Source organism: Panthera tigris, chromosome D1 (assembly GCF_018350195.1).
Source record: "Panthera tigris isolate Pti1 chromosome D1, P.tigris_Pti1_mat1.1, whole genome shotgun sequence".
NCBI classification, from domain to species: Eukaryota; Metazoa; Chordata; class Mammalia; order Carnivora; family Felidae; genus Panthera; species Panthera tigris.
In genome coordinates, this window is record NC_056669.1 from 3,212,134 (window position 1) to 3,234,063 (window position 21,930).

General features: G+C 42.4%; 1 protein-coding gene across 2 annotated transcripts; it reads right to left on the minus strand.

The window, feature by feature from the left end:
- Positions 1-2,970: 2,970 nt before the first annotated feature.
- LOC102967742 (caspase-1) lies at positions 2,971-19,881 on the minus strand. 2 transcript variants are annotated; one of them, XM_007075957.3, is made up of 11 exons: positions 19,774-19,881; positions 18,909-19,175; positions 16,538-16,600; positions 14,579-14,833; positions 11,030-11,139; positions 10,021-10,194; positions 8,678-8,915; positions 8,010-8,174; positions 6,726-6,835; positions 5,143-5,246; positions 2,971-3,417 (listed from the first exon to the last, which is right to left on the minus strand). In XM_007075957.3, the coding sequence occupies exons 1-10, from the start codon at positions 19,778-19,780 to the stop codon at positions 5,148-5,150; spliced, it is 1,488 nt and encodes a 495-aa protein (XP_007076019.1). In that variant the 5' UTR covers positions 19,781-19,881; the 3' UTR covers positions 2,971-3,417; positions 5,143-5,147. The 2 variants fall into 2 exon arrangements, with proteins under 2 accessions (XP_007076019.1, XP_007076020.1); XM_007075958.3 differs by lacking the exon at positions 14,579-14,833.
- Between the last annotated feature and the right edge of the window lie 2,049 nt (positions 19,882-21,930).

The window sequence follows — 21,930 nt, forward strand, 5'->3', positions numbered from 1 at the left end:
AGAAGCTTTTTATCTTGATGAAGTCCCAGTAGTTTATGTTTGTTTTTGTTTCCCTTCATAGAGTTATATATCATGTCTTGATTCACATTTAGGCAATCTCCATCCTTTTAAAACAAAATTGTTTTCTTAGCTATTCCTACTACTTCACCTTCCAAACAAAGTGTATAAATAACCTATTAAGTTCAATAAAATATGCTATTATGTTTTCTTTGTTGTTCTCTTGGGTTTATAGATTAATTTGGGTGGGAAATTGAAACCTTTATATTTTTTTGTCTTCTAATCAATGGGATTATATATCTCTCACAGTAGTTAAATCTTTTTTTTATATATATATCACTCAGGGATTTTTTAAAATATATTTTTCCATATATGCCTTGTGACTATTTGTTTAGGATTATCTTCAAGTATCTTATGTTATTCTCTTCTTACTGCAAATAGAGGCTTTAAAAAAGCAAACACTTCCTGATTTTCTTTGGAATACAAGAATGCTGTTAAATTTTGTATACTGATTTGAACTCTTGCAAATCCAAGGAGTTTATTATTAATTGGAAGAGATTTTTAATGAATAAAATCATATTTTTCAAAAGCAGTAATGATTTTATTTCTTGTGTTCCATAGTTTTTACTTTTGGCTTAATCGGCTTGGAACGCTAGTGCAAAATTGATTAGATATCTTTTTTACTTGTATGTTATATGAAGATAATACTCAAATACTTCTGCATAAGAAGGCTACAGATTTTCTCATATTGTTTTTCCTCTATTTTTATTTTATTGGTAGGCTTTTTATTAAATATATGCGTTAGATTAAGGAATTGGTTTTCTTCCTGTTTTCTTAAGGTTTAATTTTTAATCTTTTATTTATTTATTTTTTTATGTTTATTTTATTTTTGAGAGAGAGGGAGATGCAGTGTGAATGGAGGAGGGGCAGAGAGAGAGGGACAGAGAATCTGGAGTAGGCTCCAGGCTCTGAGCCATCAGCACAGAGCCCGATGAGGGGCTCAAACTCACAAACCTTGATATCATGACTTGAGCCAAAGTTGCTGCTCAACCGACTAAGCCACCCAGGTGCCCCTATTTTTTATTATAAACAATTTCTGAATACTACAGAATGCCTTTATAAACTTCTTAAAATTATTGCATCTACTTTTTCATCTTCTTTTTTTGAGGAACGCTATCATAAATATGTCTGTTATTACACTGTCACCCCATTCTTAGTGTAAATACTAGTGTCATTAAATACTAGTTAATAAGTATTAATATTATTTCAGTTATGGCTAGATTTTCTTTGCTAGCATGTTTTTTAGAATCTTTACATAAATTTAATGAAAAATCAGCTAATATTTTTCTAACTTTTCTTCTTCTGTAATTTTGTTTCAGTTTTGGAGAAGCCTTGTAAAACAACTTAAGAAGTGTACTTCTCTTTTTGATGTGGAAGTGTTTATTTAAAGTAGAGCTCATCAGTTTCTTAGAAGTTTTGTAAGACCTGTCTACAACGATTTGGGCCTATTAACCTTTTCTGCTGTTAGATATGACAAATAAAAATTAATTTCTTGAATTTTTATGGATCCATTCTGCTTACTTTATTGTGTATTAATTTACCTTTTCTGGAAAATTTTCCATATATTTCCTGTGTTATGTATGATATTCTCTTTTTTTTTTCTGTATATTTTTGTCTGTATTTATTGTACCTTTGTATTTCTGACACTGTCTTTGTGCTAATTCTGTTTTTTCATTTTCAGTCTTGCTGAATGTCTGTGATTTGATTCGTCCTGTTAAAGGGCCAGCATTTGCTTTAATGACCTGCTCAGTCCTTTGTTTCCTTACCATTTTATTCTTGATTTCTTTTTAATCTTTATTATTTGCTTACTTCTTTTTATGTATTGGTTTACTATTCTTCTGACTTCTCAAGTTGAATGCTTCGTTCATATGTTTTTCTTCCTTGTTTTTTATGTGTTGTACATCTACACTTGTATATGTATATGAATTATGTATGTGCATTTATTGACTGATTGATTTATATATTTCAATTTTGAGTTGAGATGTGAGGCAGTCTTTCTGCTTGTGGATTTCTAATATTAACACTCAGTAGCCAGAGAATGAGGTGTATATAATATGTGTCTTTGGATGTTTGTGATGTGGCTCATGTTTCTACATAGGTAGGCCAAGTCCAGAAATAAAAACATCATTAATCTTTGTAACATTAGTTAACCCTTGCAATTCAAAATTCACTTAACCCCTATAGTTCAGAATCCCTGCCATTCTAGTCTCTCCTTGCTTTGAAGAGGCAACACAGCACAATGGTTAATAATTCTGATTCCAGAGTGAGTCTGGGCACTCCTATCTTGTTGTGGCCACGTGCTGACTGTGACTTTGGACAAGTCAGTTAAGCTCTATGTTGTTTTGTTTCACTGTCTGTAAAACAGGGACGTTGATAATTACAGGGCGGTTGTTATGATTAAATTAGTTACTTATATACAAAAATCCCTCACAATAATCAAAATCTTTACATTAATCCTGACATACAATTGATCTGTATAAATTTAACTATTATAGTTACATTTGATATCTAGAGCATCCTTTTATTTTTTTAAATTTAGTTCAGCCATGTGTTAAAATATCTATCCAGCATTCTCTGTACGCATAGCAGAAGTGGTACATCTCCTTCCATAGTAGTTCTGATGGCCATGTTGCCCAAATTCCTCTACCAACATTCATCCCTCCAGAACTGTGGATGTTGTCTTTTCCATTACTAACACCCCCCTTTCACTTTACTGCCATTTATGCAATTATATTTGTATTTCTCTACAAATACACTGACTTTATACCGTCTTGAATCAAAGCCCAACTGATCTCAATAGCCAAGAGCTTGCAAGGGATAAAATTTTTCTGAAATGTGGAACATGCAGAGTCTGAGGAAAACAATAACAAGAAAATTAACTTATGGGAAGAAAGATATATGGGATTAATTTGCTGAAATCATAATAGTTTACTGAGGAAAAAAAATGAGCCCAACAGATCATGTTGATTAAGTAATGAATTAGAAAATTTGTTCTACATCATCATATAGATCCAGGGTTTGAGAGTGTACAAATGGGGAGCTAATTTACAGTGTTGGTCTCCAGATGGGCACCGTCTCCTTTCACCTTGTACTGAGGGCCAAAGTCATGGCCAGCTGTCTTCACCCAGTGACGTGCAGAGACTATAGGAGTCATTAAGCTGGAAAACCCAGCTTGCTTCTTACACTTCATTTCCAACCAGCCACCATTTTAATTGAAATTGTATTCTCTTTTGGAGGATTTACAGGGCACAGTTTAGTTGTTTTCATTTTTATTGAGATACCAAACGTTAAATGAGTGTGTTGTGCTAGCTAAGGTACTTTTCCAAGTTGGTCAAGAAGGGCTGGACTGTCCATGATTGCCTGAAGGAGAGAAAAAGAACAGAAGGTCACGATAGTAATCCCCAGAGGCCTTTAGTCCATCCCTTATTATGATTCTTTTTTCGTCCTCTTCTGGGTACTTTTTGCCACTTCCTTTGGTTTATATTTGTGACCCTTATAATCTGTCTGCTAAAAATACTCAGTGTGATCTTTGCCAAATCTGTTATGAAATTACATCATTTCTCTGTGCAAAGCACTTGAAATATTGTCCATCTCACTGGGCATAAAATATGTAAAACATTTACCATGTGACCACCAAGGTCCTTGTGATCAGGCTCCCCACTGCTTTTCTTAGGTTGTTTCAGCCATTTTCCCCAATCTCATCTGCCTCCAGTCTACCATCGTTTTGCAGTTCTTCAGACATGTTAATTGCATTTCTGCCTTAGGGTGTTTGTACTTGCTATTCCCTGAGCTAGGACACTTTTCCCCCTGCCCATGATACCACAAGGTTCCCTCCCCAGTCTGTCCATTCTTTGTTCTGATTTTACCATTTTATCACTTCAAAGAAACTTTGCCTGATTAATCTATAGATAGCACTGCAGCATCCACCTTCTTGTGTCTCTTTAGTCTCCTTTATCTTTCTTCTTAGCTCTTATCCCTCTCTGACATAGGATATATTTCCTTGTGTATTTAGAGTCTGTTTCCACTCGCTAGAGTATGAGCTTTCTCAGAGCAAAGACTCCATTTATTTTGCTTACTGGTAGGTTACAAGCAACTGGAACAGAACCCGGAACATAGTAACTGCTTGAGAAATGCATCACATCAATAATTCAATCCCCAAATGTGGTTCTACTGAACTAATTAGGCCTTAAAAGCTATTATACTGAGATATCTGTGCAATTATGGAACCAAATTGTCAGAAACCAGAGTATGGGTAAATATTTAAACTACTGAGATAAACGTTACGATAAAATATAATTTAAATTATGTGTCTGAGAGGGATACTAAGAATTGTTTATAATGTAGAATGATATAAAGCTGCTATGAGGGAGTAAAATAATTGTTGGGTCTAACCTTGATGTACCCATTCTAAAGTAGTTTGCCTAATAATAATAATAATAATAATAATAATATGTTGAGATGGGTGCTTGAAGGGGTTTTGATACTTGAGTAGTATTTGCAGATCTGAGACCACACTCTGAGTGTTCTGAGATCCACACTGTGAGAACAGCTGGAGAACCAGAGTTGGCCTCACCACAAGCTTTACAGTCCCGGATAGATTTCATACTATGTGATGATGATAGCTCAAAGTAGTGAGGGAGTGCATGCCCTCAGAGGACCAAAGTCCTGCTTTCTCCATGGTCAGCTCCTCTGTGTTCTGTGTTTTCAGGATCTGAGGCACTGTGTGGTGACTGAGCGTGAGGGAAGGGAGGGCTGGTAGAGAATGAGAGATGAGTATAAGTAATAATGGAAGCGTGAGCACATTTCTATGTTAATAGCTGCTACCGTGTGTCCTTCGTAGGTTATTACTTCCTGTCTTGCTTTGGCTTCTCTCACTGATTGACTGACGGATGGATGGATTGTGGAGGTGGAGGTAGGGGCCAGATGCACATTAAGTACAGTAAAAAACAGCAACTGATCGCCAGACTACATCAACAAGGCACACTACTGTGACCGTCTCAGCTGTCAGCTGCCATGGGTCACTGGACCTCACCACCCGTATTACTCTCCCATTCACTTCACCTGCCAACAGCTCTTGATACTTACTATTTTCAATTGCCAGGGAAGAGATAGAAGTATCTTGTCATGGATAGTCGTTCAATGGTGGGCATCTGGGCTCTAACATTTGGTTTTTCAAATGACTGTTGTACCTAAAACCAAAAAGAGGTGCTAGGTGAGGCCTACCTCTTACGAATTCTCAGAAAAGATTTTCCACCTCGAGCCCGAAAATTCTGGGCATGCAGGGTGCTCCCAGGACTGATGAGGCTGGTCCCATGGATAGTCTAATTTCCTGCCACTGCTGCCTTCCCTCTTAAAAGTGACACCCTCTGTCACAATAGCTCTTTGTCTCACATACTTTATATCTAATCCAAGGCCTTTCAAACTTCCATTTCCTGTTTTCTGATCTATAGGTCTAATGACCAATTTTCCTTTGGGGTCTGTTCGTGAGAACTCGGTTTCGAGAATTCTCTACGTTCTACATCCACCAGGGCTAACTCCTCAATTTAATGAGACTCAAATCCCAGGATTTTGTTCTTAAGTCTGGAACAATGAACAACTTTCACATCCCCTCCACCAACCTGACCTGAAGTCTTTTGACACGGACTGATCAATGAGATCCTACTTAACCTAGATCGACTATTGCTAGTCTTTTCCTAGAAATGCCCTTCAGAATGCAGTGTATAAATCCTGTTTGTCAACTTGCTAAGTTCTTATACAGACCCTGACTCATGTCACACTGCAGTCTTCTCCAATTTACTAATGGTGTAGCCTTCTTTGTCCATAAGAGTGTACCTGTCCTCTGTGTTTTTGAATGGAAACACAACACACTTTTCCATGTTCTTAATACCAATCCCTTTCTCCCTAAAAAAGAGGGGAGGAGCATATATTTATTATTCATGCATTTATTCACTCAATGAATATTAATTCCTATGTGCCTGAATGTTGAGGTGTTTGGCAAATCCCTGCCTTCATTAAGGTCTCATTTGAGTGCGTGAATGCAGTTGAAAAAGAAACAAATAAACGCATACCCTGAAGGCATGCATGCTTGCGGGAGCTACAGAGGGAAATAAACTAGAAGAAGGAGGACCCAGGTATGTCCTGAGCTGGGGAAGGAATATCACGTCTTCCCTTCTGGACCACTCCATTCAAAGAACGTCTTCTCCTGTCTTCTCTTTCACATGTCCTCAGTCTTTGTCTTTACGGATCCTATCCCAGCAATCATCCCTCTTACAAGAGTGTAAATGCTCCACAGCCTTATGTCACATATGTCTCGTTCGCCCCCTTGTTGCCAGGATAGAACCCACCACCAAGTATGCCACCCAACCCTATTTATTTAATAAATTAAACAATGAAAATTAATCTAAATACCTCCCACTCTTTGAAATGTAAGAACTTAAATCCCATGAGAGACAAGCTTATATTTTCTATTATTGTTTAATATATTTTGATCTCCTGCTTCTACACATTGATATTTTTTTTCTGCATCAGGTTTTAAACACCTAGATGACAAAAACCAGGTGCCACTCTACTTGTGTTTGCCTGACATTTCTGCCACTGTCCCCTGAAAGGCAGATAATAACAAAGCCCTCCTAAGCAACACGTGACTAGAAGAGGAGAGACAAGCTTACCTTCCGAAATACTTCCTCCAGATGAGAGCACCACGAATACTTTTGGAAGCACGTGATGAGTTGTGTAATGAAGAGAGATCCCTTGTTCACGTCTCTCCAAGACACATGATCTAAGGAGACAGGAAGCGGTCACCCTTGGGCTGTGGCCTTCGCCCTTAGGTTGCTTACATTTGTTTCTAAAGCATAGCGTGGTAATTCTCTCGACATGTTGAGGAGAAGCACTTATAACCCTTTTCCACAGAGGGGAAACAAACCAACACACCAAAAGCTAGTAGAGATTGACCTAATGGGGCAGCTCATCAGAATTGTGGGAGATGGCACTGTATTGTTAGGACTGACTGACTTTTAATTACATGCCCTGTGTTCATCTGCTTGAGAGATAACTGGAATTATCACATTTTAAAACAGAGGCAACAATAGAAGCTCAAATAGATTCAAGAATGTCCCCATGTTTACACAGGTGGCTCTTCACAGATTTCATACTCTCCTTTCACAATATAGCAAATAAAATAGATGAACAGACCCAAAGGAAACTCTTGGAGGGGATCGATATGTTCATGGCATAGATTGTGGTGATGATTTCACAGATACATACTTATCTCCAAACTCATTACATCATATACACTATATATGCATAGTATTTTGTATGTCAATTATGATTCCATAAACGGGTTAAAAAAGATGAAAAATAAAAATTTGCAAATTAAAAGCACTCAAATGTCAGGCTTCTTCAGGTAATTATGTTGAGCTCAAGAATTCTACACTGTTCTATTAGTAGGGTCTAATAAGCCCCCTAGTACCATTTTGTACTCCTCTAACAGGGCATCCAAATCCCTTGCTGGGGTGTGTGATGGCATACCGACAGAAAGTATCAAATGGGAAATACAGAGGCAAGGCTTGCCCTGGATCCCTGGAAAAGGGCAGCCAGTCCCAGGATCCATAAAAACTCTTCTCAAAATGTTGACTGGATTCAATAGAAAACTGAATCCATCATTTATGTTAAAATGGCTTATGGTCAGGGGGGTTCCTTCCATTAGGTTGTTTTAATGTTTGGTGTGCCTTTGACTATACAGCATTGCACTTATAATAAAAGCACAATTTTAGAACGTATGGGGGATAAAAGAATCTTTATCCCCATAGAACAGACAAGACAAAACATAAAAGACATCAACCCTTAAAATTTGCTTCAGGTCATTGTTGCACAGAGCCTGTCTTGATTTTCTAGAATCACTCAGAGCTGGCCTCAGGCCCCCCAATCCCTGTCTGCAACAGAAGGACACGTACGTGGGGTTGAGGAGCAGAAAGCGATGAAGTCCTTCTCCACGTGGACCCTGTAAACGGCGTCGTCCTCTAGGTTGTCACCCACCTGTGAAAGGCTGCTACCCATCTGTGTAGTGCTGTCCATTGGGGCCGCTGGAGAGTCACTGACCAACAGTTCCCCCAAATTTTCTGTGGAGACATCGACTTGCTTCACACTGTACAGCTCCGAGTATGTCTGGTCCAATTACCCACCTCTTTCTTGTTAAATATTTATTCTAACCAGTTTCAGACACACACACACACCACTCTGCCTTTCTCTCGTGTTGTTGAGCAATGTGCCCACTAATGGTGAGAATGTCATAAAACTGGAAGAACCCATTTGCTAAGACCAACAAAGGAGTTAAAGCCTCACTTGCATCATTTCAGAGAGCAGACTTAGACTTTTCGCTAAATAATTTTTGTTTCCTTTTTATCCCCCCAAATGCCACTCCACAAAACCTAAAAGACCCTGGATTAAGTCAAGTAGAGATGTGTCAGTTGACAGGGCACATTCTCGTGCTACCAGCCCCCTAGGTGGACTCTCCTAATAGTTAAGGTTGGTTTCTGTGGCCTGAATTGGGTCTACAATCGTTTCCTCTAGAAAAAAAGTACACATCACAGTTCTCTGCAAACAGCTTCATCTCAGAACTCACCACCTCTGCAGGCCTGGACGATGATGACCTTGGGCTTGTCCTTTAGACTAAGGCAGTTGCGGTTGTTGAAAATCTGGAAGATGGTGTCATAAGCCAATACATCTGGGTCTCCTTCAGCACTGTACTTCGTCCCACAGATTCCACTCAGGATGCCATGAGACATGAACACCAGGAATGTGCTGTCCGAGGACTTGTGCTCTGGACGGGCAGCAAATGCCCTCAGCTCTGATTCCATGTCCTGAAAAAGACCTCCAAGTCTCACTTTGACAGGGACAAGCATTTCAATTAGCCTGACCTCCTACTCCTCATGCACAGTGTTAAGAAGCATCCGTGGCATTCCACGTGCTGTGCCTTCTCCTGGTGGCTGCCCCATCTTCCTATCATGGAGCATTGGGTGGAACTTTCTGCTCCTGAGGACGCTATGTAAACCATCCTCTGGATACATGTTGCACTCGCCTCCCGTCCCTTATGTAGTTTTTCCTTTCCATCTCTGTCTTTTCTCTCATTACCTGATCAGAGTTTTGTGTCATAAAGGCATCACACAGCTTCCCTTGTAAAACCCATCCCACGGTGCTTAGAGTGAAATTGAACCGTGGATGTACGAACACCCTCTCTCGCCCTGCCTCCTCCTCTCCTGGGCTGCGGTCACCATAGTCTTTCTGTGGTGCTCCTGTGCCAGCTTTCCCATTCCGTTCAGACTTGTCACTGGGAATGTATTTCAACCACGCCTTTCTGGACCTGTCTTGTTCCATGCACTGGTGTGCCTCGTTCTCTGTTATCTCCTCAGAGAGGTTTCTCTCGACCACCCCGTCCAACGTTCTTGCTCCCCACTCACCAGTTTGCTCTCATGTTTCCTTTTCACTTGCTTTTGACTCTTTTCGCTCTTCTAGAGACACCCTGAAATTTTCTGTTTTGCTTACAGATTGATTATTCTCGCTAAGTGCACCTGGATTGTGGCAGGTGGGAGCTTCCTGTCTCATTCACAGACCTGTACCCAGTGCCAGGAATAACCCCTGGGACACAGTTGGGACTCAGTACATTCGTGGCAAGTACATTCTTGCTAAACGCTCGTTACTCTAGAGTTTTCTGGGCAGTGTTGGGGCCAAGTCCTAATCATCCCACTTTGGAACATGCCAATCACTTTGTTCATTTATGGAACTGACGACAGTTAGAGCTCAAAAGAGGCATAGATTTTACTTTCTCGTACTTTCATTTTATAAATACACACACACACACACGGCTTAAGGTTGTCAAAACATTTGCCTAATATGGTAACACTAATGTGTTAGTAGCAGTATGAATGTTGAAGACGTACTTGTTTGGGGCAAGTTAGGGGTCCCTACCTTAGCAGTGAGTTCCTCCTTTACGTGCACACTGTAGCCAAGGTCTGTAAGCAGCCTCCTCATCCCTGCAACGTCAAGGTCAGCCCCCTTCCTGAGAGAAAGATGATCGAACGTCGTATTGCATATGATGAGAGCCAGACGAGTACGATCCTTTCTCTCCTTTATTGGGTAGATCTGCCAGAAATGGATTTGCAGTGAGTTCAGTTTGTCTCCCTCTCCTTTGAAAGCCTCACCCACCAGTCCCTGTTACGTGCTAAGGGCTCATGTAGCTGTCCCAACCCCTGAACCAGAAGACCCTGCCTTCTTAACTCTTTACAGTGGATTGAGTTGACAATGGAAAGAATTACAAATTGGAAGTAAATGATCTTTTAAGAGCCTGGAACAGGACCCAGTATATATCTGCGATGGTTACTCAGGAATCTCGAGGGCCCTCGAATACTTCCTACTGTCTCTTCCTCTCTCTTCTCTGCCTGGTCTCATCTTTCTTAGAATTCAAGATTCAGATCAATTTTTGTCAAAGCCGGGAGACACCTGCCAGTGGCCCCGGCTAAAAACGATTGCATCAGTGATCCTTTGCCTTTGGTAACATTATTATTCTGGTACTGGTTTTTGAAAACATAGCAACATACAGTGCTATGCAGGCTTCAATTATATTTTAAAAATATGCATTATATCTAGGATTTTCACTAGAATGCAAACAATTATTACTTGGCCATATTCTCTTATACATATTTTGCATCCATGACTACACCTAAAATTGTCATAAATCACAAATAGATACTAGAACAAATAGATGAACAAAGTGAGAAATGTATATTTTATCATGGGGTTGAAAGAGAATTAGAGTCTATGTGAGGCCCCATGATTTCCTCCTTGCCCAAAGCATCTATGGGTAAGATGACCACTGCCCCCACTCCCCAAACTTTGCAGGTAGTGCTTTAAGAAACCGTGTATTTCGTGAAGACAGTTGTTTCTCTCTTATTCTCTATTTCACGGACGAGCACAGCACCTCTTCAGCCCTCTGTTTACACAGTTTCACGAAGTTTTCACGAGGACAAAGCTTGAGAGCATCTACAGATTCTTCTGGCTCAGCCGGCCCAGGCATGTTATTCACGCTAGCTGCAGGATACATCACATGACATAAATTATGAGATCTGCCTTTGTGACCCAGTTACCACTTCAGAAACTGACAAAGAAGGGAAACTATGGGCAGAAGATTTTTTAACACGTAAGGGTTGTGACTATATCTAACCTCTAGTGTGAGGAAATGTATTTTGACTAGGAAAGAAGGGGGGGATTTTTAGTAGAGAAAGAAGATCCACCTGAAAGTGCAATAGTAGATTCTGCTAATTCTGAAGAAAACACCTTGATGATTTGGGGTCAAATTTAGCCTTTCCACCTTCAGCAGAAACAGTTTGATTTTTCTAGTGGTTTTACTGTAGGGTCCTCACTCATCCAAGTAGACTTTCTATCGTCTCCGAGCAAGAACATATTGAGCTAATATTTATTGGAGGGCTAGCCATTAGAAATGTAATTGGGCCACCTGTGCAATTCAAAATTTTATAATGTCCATTTTAAAAAAAAACTAAAAAGAAACAGATGACATTAATTAATATTAATTGGCATTAGTACTAACATTAGCACTACATTTTAACATGATATGTCCAAAATATCACCCTTTCGGCACGTGTTACCAGTGAGGAGTCAGGCACCCAAGCCAGGTATGGCTAGTGGCCGTCCTGTGGGACGGTGTGCAGTTTTGAGCCCGTTCTTTTTTCATGCAATACACCCCAGACACGTAATGGGATCTTGAAGTGTGTACCATCCAGCTGTCACTTGGCCCAGACTCTTGACCTTTCCAGAGGAGACAGGCTTCGGTGACTTGTCGCCAAGTTGTGAGGTCAGCTATGTAGAGGGTCACTGCTGTGTAGTAACTCTAGGGCTGTGTCCAGAGACTCTACTGTGCTCTGGTGACACTTGCCCCCAGGTTGCTGAGTAACTCGCGCTCAGTTTTCAACCAGGTTTAAAAATGTGAGGAAATCCCTCCTCCCTTGTGGAGAAGTTTGTCTCCGGCTCATCCTGACCCACTCCCTGGAGAAATGTAGTGCTCTCAGACCCCGCTTGGCCTCACTTGACGGAGATTGTGCAAGACACTTGGAAAGTCCAGAGCTCCCCGCACCCCAGAGAAATGAGGAAGAAGAATTCATAGACAGAATTTAGAAGTTTGCCAAGAGCTATTTGAAAAGGAAGGATTTTGTCTATGAAATGGGTAAACCTTTGTGTTCACTTACATGAACGAAGAACACCTCTGATTTTCTTTTATTTAAATGAGAAAAGCAATGTTACCCTGTATAAAATTTTCAGTTGTTTATATTCTACACTTTTTTTTTCTATTTCACTCATTTGTTTCCATTAGTTTTTAAATAATATTTTTCTGATAAATGTCTTTCTAAATGCTAAAAACCTGGAGAGGCAGCAGATTACAAGTCTTTAAGGAAACCCAGCTTTCTGAATCTTTTTTGAACAGTGACACATGCTCTTCCTTTGTATTCTAGAAGATTCTGCCAGTGAGAGGACATATAGGGTCCTGGGATAGTCTCTGGTCAGAGTACGTTTTCTCATCAAAAGAGTTCTTGGTTTCCAGATTGTGTCCAGCTTTGGGGAACACTCTAACTTAACAAATGTTGGCTCCTAATGACCATTATGTATCTACAAATAGATACTGTGTTTGCAGATGAAACTGGGAATAGATAGGATTTCCATCTCATATTTAATGGTAAGGTTGGCATGGAGATGAATCCATTCAATACCACATAGTAAATATTATAGTGCAGCCTGCTTCCCAAAGGGAGTTCTACTCACCTAGCAGCACAGTGGAAACAAATGAGAGAATTACGAGTTGAGATAAAAATTTCAATGTGTTTGTCTTATCTGTTACCTAATGAAATGCTCCAAGAACCCCTTAAACTGATACAAAAAGAGAGGGTCTGGTACCAGGTATGACAAAGCCATCCCTTTGGGAGGTAGGAACCCAAGTAGTTATTTTTTTGTAGGAATAACCAGTGTGTGGCACGTTAGCCTGCCCAAGTGTGAGCTTGTTACACGAAATGAACTAGTAGCTTGGATTCCTCCTCTCCCCACTCCCCTCAGTACCATGCTAGGAACCCTCAGAACCCTATCCATGTCCAGAAGGCTTGGCCAATGTCCAGAAGGCCTGGCCAAGGTCTTTGTGTCCTACAGAAGGCCAGCTCGCCCAGCTTCCCCACCTGCCTGCATTCTGGGATCTCTCTGGAGGCTCCATGTGCAGAGGGATCCCATGGAACCCCTGTGCCTGCCTCCCACCTGCCATGGATTCGGCTGACGGCCTGATGTATTTTCCATTTAATGTGCATTGTGATGCCTGGAGTTGCTAAAATTATTTTGAAGCTCCCGTGACTTCAGTTTTGATTCCCATTTGCTGAATTATCTCTGATTTTTTTTTAAATCCACATTGTCTCCATTCCATGTCAGATTTAATGGAAAGTAATAAACCTGCCGAGGGTCCAATTTAAATATTAATGAGGACACGGCCCAGGCCACCACGTTGGACGTCCATCAGACGGGCGTGTGAGTCCTGCTGGTCAGGGGCGCCCCACCTCCAGAAAGGACTCTTTGAAAAAACTCATTTGCTATAGTGAAGTCTCTACAATTTCTGTTATCGTTTGTTAATTATTGCTTATTTTTATTAGTATATTGATAAGCTCTGGTATGCAGGACTGAGAGTTCAGGTTAAACACTGTCGTAAATTAAGTGTGCCACTAGTGACCTTGGACCCGGCGAGATTTGGGCTCTAGTAATATAATTCAATGTAGATCAGAAGTTTTAAAATGTCCTAATAGATTGGACACGTTATAGGTGTTCTCCTGATCCTATTTTGTAACTTGCAGAAATGAGTGAGCCCTAGAAAGGTCTAAATATCAGAAGCAAAATCATAATTATGATAAGTAACATTTGTTGCCTGCACATTCTTCATTTGTTGTATTCATCCTGTATTAATTACGTGCCTGCTATGTGGCTGGCACTCTGCTGAGAGCGATTGCTCACTTGTGAAGAAAACACTTGTGCTCTGGGTGAAGAGACTTGGTGGATTATAATCCTGTGTAATCAGAAGGGAACCCTGGAGAAGAGTGACTGTCTTAGCACAGAGGTTACCAAAATTGTCACCATTTCAGAGATGCTGAGACTGGTGCCCAGGGAGGGAAAGAAGCTTGAATGAAATCACAGAGTGTCTACAGTGACAGGACCTGGGTTCAAGGTCAAATATCCCTCACTGCAAAGTGTCCACAAGTACCTCTTTCTGAGAGCAACGTACATGTAAAGACTGGGCTTCTTAGCTCATTGGGGATTGGATCCCTGCCAGCAAAAGACAGGATGGCCTCCAAAAGGACAACGACAGGTTTAGTGAAAACCGCATTCTAGTAATGAAGGATGGCAAGATTATAGAGGACCCTGGAGGGGCTTTGGAGGTGACTAGACTCCAGAAAATTTGAGATGCCCATTGTAAGTGACTTCAGTTTACCTTCTAAACTGGTAGAATGCTTGTCCATATTAAGGAAAGTTTGGACAATGGCTTGACCTGCCTCCTTGGGTTTCTGACGCACTGAGTTCAGAAAGACCCGGGGCTTGTCTCCAGGTTTGGCATCATGAAATTTTTTCTTTTCTGCTTCCTCCAATTTCAGGACATCTTTCTCCACCAAGTCTTGCAAAACGCCAGTAAGGAGCTCTTTGCCCACAGATTCCAAAATCTTAAATGGGTTTTTGTCGTGTTTGTCCTCTGTAGGAAATACAAAGACCCCTTCAACTATGGGCACAACTTAGAGTCTTGCTCTGTCTCTAGAAGGTTCTCCATTATGGGAAATAACCCTGAAAATGCCTTCTGACTATTTCACCATCTACCCCATAAACTACCTGTACTCTTGCACCGTACCTGTTGAGTTCTCTCAGCGCATCAAATTCACACTGGGCCCACGGGCTAGTATTTAATGGCTCATCACCACCTAAGATGAGGGGAGGGGCTTCTCATCTCTCCTCTTTGACACTGGGCCTAACGCTAACTTCCCAGCCACCTACTGCTTTTACATTTCTCTTTCTCACAGTGATGGTGATGGCCCATTTGTAATATCTGCTCCAAGGAAAGTCCATGCTGTTACCTACAGCTGTAAATTTGTTTCCACTAGAATGTACTATCTTTTCTTTCCTCTGTATGTAGTTTCCTTGGTAAAAACAACATGTCTTTGAATCCACATCTCATTCCCACATCTTTGTGCTTCAGATACTGACAAACCTGCATATGCCTCCCAAATGTATAAATTAATGAATAAATGAGCGACTGCATCTAGAGTTCTAATGTTCTAAGATCTTGTCTCAAAAAGAATTCTTAATTGAAAATAATCTGATGACTCATCTTTCAGTATGGTAGATTAATTTGCTACTGTGTGGGATAGCGTTCTATCCCATCTTTGCCGAAAGGGGTAAATGTAGTGTCATTTCCATCCCAAAATTTTCGGCTAGCTTTAATCTGATGGTGGAAATTCCTAAATACCTATCTTTCATATTTCATGTACTTTCATAAGATCATTAAAAGCAGGAGCTTTGTTTGTCCTGTTCGTTACCTAGAGCAGGATCTCTGACACAATTGGCATCTGTCAAATATCTTTTTAATGACATGGTATACTAGCAATTGTGATGAAATGAGTCAGTAAAATAGTATTTTAACTAACATTTACTGCATGCATCCTGAGTCAGCTACTGTGATGGCATTGTACCTATGAAGAAGTGAGACACTTCCAAATTCCTCATAAAGCTTAAAGTCCAATGGGGGGACCTGGGGGAAGGATGGATTTATTTTTATTTTTTCCTTTCTTTCCTTTTTTTTTTTTAAAGACAAGAAAAGTATAGTAAATGGCTGAAGAATCCTAAGCCACTATAGGAATAGGGGTTCTGAAAAAGAGTAGTAGAAATAAAAGCAGAGAGCAGGGTCTGGATTTGAGAGAGGAACCAGTAACCTTGGCCGCTTCTTGAGTGTCGGAAGTGAGGAGAAAGAAAGAACTGAAGATGATTTCAGGTTTCTGGTGTGAATGACTGGGTGACAGTGGTGTCATTAATCAGGACAGAGGAAACTGGAGGGGAAGCAGGGCGGGGGGAAGGATGACCAGTTAGGCTCGGGGCGCAGAGAGATAAAAGCTGTCTGAGGGAGCCATGAGAGCATATTTCAGTAGGCACTAGAACAGGGAAGTGTGGTGTTCAAGTGGGTAGTCAGGTTTGGGACACAGGTTTAGAACCTGTGAGCATAAACATGTTAGTAAAGCTACGGGGATGGCCTCTGCTAAAGCACATGGATTAAGAAAAGAAAAAGGCATCAGATCAGTTCATGAGAATTACCCATTGCCCTCTCACCCTGAGGTCATCCCATGAACCTGTATATAGTTAACATCAGGAAAGATGCAGTTCGATGTTCTTGCTTTGGAAATACCAGTACCTGGAAGAGGAGGAAACGCTACTTCAGAGTCCGTGGTGTTCTGAGAATTTCCAGATTGTGGGCCTGAGGAAAGATTAAGGACATTAAAATAGTCACTTCTCATGTCTCAGGAATCTTGGCCAATGTGATGGAGGCTCCCCTTTGAAAGTACCTCCTGCAGGCCTGTTCAAGATGCGACTAGCTGAGAACCACACCCACCACCGAGAAGCAAAAGCCTATACACCTTCGTGGCAGAACAGATGAGTCTCTGAACGTGGCTCTTTCTGCTTTCTACGATGAAAGACAGAATCAGATGTAGCATCAAGAGGTCTCTTACTTTATAAGTTTCACGGTGGCTCCTGGGGTGACCCCTACTGCCTACCAGGTGTGTGCAAGGAGTGTCTAATGCAGAGCCGGGCTGGGCTTTAGAGATACCTAAAAAGGACAGGCATCTGCTCGTGGACACTTAACTTTGCCAAGACGTACCACAGCAGAAAATCAGGACGAGGTGACCTCCTGGTCGCCCCTCAATCAGTGTAAAGTCAGTTTCCCAAGTATCACAGAACAAGAGAGTGGCCAAGCCAGGCTATGAGTGCAAACCTGTCTTTGTTATCATGCATAGACTCTTAATCAAGTATGCCACATAGGGCACTGCACGATAACACAGGTGCCAGGATCCCTAACCACCGCCTCAGTTGCAGTATTCGGTCGCATCAAATCACTCAACATATTAGTAAATCCTCTTCGGTAACTTTTTTGATTGTCAATTTTAAAGATAAGAATTTAATTGAAATTTGTTTAAGGTTTTATAAGGATCTCAGTAGAACAACACCCACCCGAGAAGCTTATTCCGAAAAGTTTAAGAATTGGCATAAGCTGACAATTGAGAAATACTCCCAACTCTTTTTTTCATGGTACCTATTGGAGACCAGATTTCCATCTACAAACGGTGGTCCATTTCCCTGCTGTGAATGGAGGACAGCCGCAGGGAACCCCATAAAACTTCAAGCCCAAGGTAGCACGCTTGGCTATCCCACCCATCTAGACTGCTGGAGTAAATTAACCATCAGTAACTTCAAGAGCATTTTCTGGAGGAGGCCTTTTATGGTAATAGAAAGTCGGTCTTCTTATGACCAAGAAATTTCTCTTAGAAGGATCTCTCCCATTAGAGTGCATCCGAAAATTACATCTAATTGTCATGTTCTATGGGCCTAAAAAGATTGGCAGAGAGATGAGGGAGAGACAAAGCCCTATACCCCTCACTGAGGAGGCACCATGGGACAACTTGAGAGGCACACCCCACACATGGGGAGCCACAATGGGTTATACAAGTGCCTCTAGGGTCCATGAACTGTGGATGGAAAGGAATGGGTCAAGGATGAAGGCTTTGGCTATTCTAAAAGTATTCTGGGCCCTTATTGTTATTTGTTGGTTGTGTCTAATTTGGGGGATATGTTAAATGAAAGAGTTACTGAAAGATAAATGAGAAGTTCATTACTCACTGGTAAATGCTTGCTGGGTCACTCAGCAGGCATAGGCTTCCCCCAAGCCCCAGGAGAAAAAGGCTTCTCATTTTCAAAGAACATCTTCTCTTTCTAAATGGCTTTGGCATGTGCGAGAGAGACCAGGGGCTGGACTCCCCTGGATCTCCTGTGTTTGCTGTGGGGAGGGACTAAGTGAGCACAGGAGGGGCTGCTCAGATGTCTGAGCCCAGGATTAGGCCCTCAGAAGGACTGGAGGTGGGGGTTTGGGGAGGCTCACAGAATGGTCTGCAGCCGGGTCCCACACTAGTGGACAGTCTTACTTCGAAGAAGGTGGGAGGGGGTAACTAGAAGACAGAGTCCACTTAAAATCTTCACTTTTCTGTAAGCGCTGAATTTATTCTCTGAGGGCTTCACCATCACCGAAATACATTTTATTCCTCCTGGAGAGCACAGTTTTGGAGAGGGGTTACAAAGTGAATTTGATTACAGACCTGAAGTTCTTATGTCACATGACTATGTTCCCTGGACTTTAACGAGAGAGAGAGAGAGAGAGAGAGAGAGAGAGAGAGAGAGAGAGAGACAGAGAGAGAGAGACCTTGGCTGATTATATGCCTTGCCAGGGTAGCTGGAGAATACAACATGAAACTTTTCAGGCTGCTCTCATGAACTTCAACAAATCAGCTGCCACATATTCCAGATGGGGAATGAGCTTCGATCCAAAGAAGGCTACGGAGGCCAGGAACAAAAAAGAAAGAGGAGACACAGAATAGAGCCACCGATAGAGAAATGGGGCCCCGAAGCCAGAAACCAGGAAGTTGTCCGCAAACTAACACGAGCAGGGAAGAAACCCAGTGTCAGGCACAGACACAGGGCCTACATGAACTTCGGTCTGAGTCATTGACTCTTACTTGAGGAGAGCCCCATGGTCTCTGCAAGGTGGGTGTCTTCCTCACAGATGTGACAGATAACGATCTGGCACGCCCGTGGCCCTTTTCGCAGGACGCTGTCGATCAGCGCTCGGGCCTTATCCATAACTGTAGCGTTTTCACATTTCACTCTCTCCATCTCCTCCTGGTTCAGCACATTTTTCTCAAAGAGTTCATCCAGCAAGCCGTTGACCGTCCCCATGCTGACTGAGTTGATGAACTGCTTCCTCTTGCCCTTCAGATCCTTGTCTGGTAGGAGAACAAGGGTTCGTCAAGTCACAAAAACGGGCTGCCCGCCTCTCGTGTCAGCAGCAAGGGGTAGCCTACTTTGGGTTGAATCAGTAGGACGCCCCCTCCACACAGTGCAGGAATCCTCCAGCCATGCACCCCTGTCAGTGCTCCCTGGGCCTTGCCCGTACGTGCTCCCCGGACGGCCTGAAATCACACTGGCTCCCTGCCATTCCTATCTGGAAACCCGGCATGGTCCTGACATGCCCCGTGTTTACTCAACCCTGCACGGGAAGATAAAGAGGCAGCGCTCTGTTCTCCCATTCCCTGTGGTGCCCACCCCGGGCCGATCCCGCACCTTCTACCAGACTGTGGACCTTCGAATTCAGTTAGGATTGCAAAACCACAGGATACCAGTAAAGCCCCAGCTCCCTTCTGGCCCTTGCCTTTCCTTTCTGCAGGCTGTGGAATTCTCTGGAACCCCTCTCCTTTCCCCCTGTGCCCTCCCCCCTGCCTCTGTGCCCTCGCCCTCAATTCTGATCACCTGAACATTCCTAGAAGTAAAAGCCAAAACTGTTTTTCCCCAAGAGCTGTCCTTTTAAGACAGTGCACAACTTACCGGCCATGGCTTTTTCCTGTCAGCCTCGGTGGTATGAAACCGAAAGCATTTTCCACCTTCCTTTTAGCAGGGTGTGTACATGTGTTGAGAAATAGCCACTGTTCACGCATTCGCATCCTGTTTTGTTTTCCTCCCCCCTCTGCTTCAAGAGACAGTCAGTTCTCTGAAACTTAGACTGCATCAGGGAGTGTATCTTCGGGAAATTTCTTTCACTTGCACTTGGAGAAGGTCGGAGTAGGAAGAGAGGGGGCTCAGAGAGCCAGGAACCAGTGGGAAAAGCTGTATACAGTGAAACTCACACAGTGCAGACTTGCCCATTCATTAGGAATCAGCAAGTGTGATGGGGAAACGTAACTTCTGCTTTGGCATCGTACTCAGTTCATTCTGGCTGGAAGAGAACAACATAGACTGATGGCTGATGAACCACAGGGGTTTGCTTCCCCCAGCTCTAGAGGCTACAAGTCTGGGATCAGGGCCCCAGCACCCTATTGGGGTTGTGGTGCTGGCCCCTCCCTGGGTCTCAGGCTGCTGACTTCTGGCCGTGTCCCCATGTGGTGGGAAAGGAGCTCTCTGGAGCCTAATTCTGTTCAGTTCTGCCCCTCATGACCTAGTCAGCTTCCAAGACCTCACCTCCCAAAACCATCAACCCTTTGGGCCTCAGCTTCTCGACCTACGATTCTGGGAAGGACACAGACATTCAGTCTATAGCATTTGGGGAAGTTGAGCCACAGCATCCTCTGTCCATCCTGCAGCTCCTGGCTGTGCTTCTGGGAAGTAGGTTTGCTTTCAGGGATGGACACATTTTTCCCCAGAATCTAGTGTTTTCTTTCCTGTTGCTCTTCCCTGACTCTGAATTTACGGACACCGTAGAGTCTAAAAGCCCAGCTGCGGACTCCAAATCTCTGACTTAGCTTTGTAACCGCTCATTCTTGGGCAAGATGCTGAAGTTTCCCCTGCTTTGCTTCCTCTCTCTGTAAAATGATTTCATAAATAGTGCACACTGACACGGTTCTGAGCATGAAGTGGGTGAAAATGTAGAAGCTGCATAGAACAGGGCCTGGCGGGTTGTAAGCCTACGATCAGCGCTATTGTTATTTGTAACACAGATATTTCTCACTAGAAAAAATGGCGAAGGTTAATTATTCTCAGATTATCTAATTAAGCTTGTCTTTTTAGGTTTTTGACATCTGGGTATAGTTGACACACGGTGTTACATGGGTCCCAGCCTACAACCTAGGGATCCCAGAAGTGTGTGCAACACACTGTGCTCACAAGTAGCCACCATCGGTCACCACACAACACTGTCCCAGCCCCACTGACTGTGTTACCTGTGCTGTGCCTTTAACTCGCCTCAGGTTAAGTTTACCTCTTGCGAGAAGCCTCCCGCCTCTCATCCATTCACTCAGTGAGCAAATACATACAATGACCTAGTCTGTCAGACACTGTGTCTAGATGCCAGGGGTTCAGTCAACACAGACCATGGTCCCCTGCCCTCATGGTCGCAGACTCCAGAGGAGAAAACAAACAGGAAACCTAACAGGTAACTAGGATATTCAGAATGTCACGGCTGTGGTGAATGCTAAACAGAACACAGGAAGTAGGAGGTGAGCTGTGAAATACTGGAGGACACACTGAAATGGAAGACACAGGAGAATGGCAAGACCCAGAGAAGCCACTGCTTTCTGTAAGCACATATTCAATATCCCGGAAGTAAAGTCAATAGAGCCATTTTATTTTCTAGATCGATTTTGTGGAAGATGGACTGATAACAAGACTAAGAAAAAATGCAGATATTAACCTTCACACTTATCAATTTATATAATGAAAATACTCTTAGAGGTCACCTAGGTGGCTCAGTTGGTTCAGCATCCGACTCCTGATTTCGGTTCATGTCATGATCTTGGGTAGTGGGTTCAAGCCCTACATTGGGCTCTGTCCTGACAGTGCAGAACGTGCTTGGGATTCTCTCTCTCTCCCTCTCTCTTCCCGCCCCCCCACCCCCATACTCTCTCTCAAAATACATAAATAAACTTTTTTTAAAAAAGATGTGTATGTAGCAAATTCCATAGAAATTCCATGGAAATTACATAGAAAAAATCATCTTAACACACATTAATTGCAGCAGTCCAGTTATAACTGGAACGTAATGATTTAACA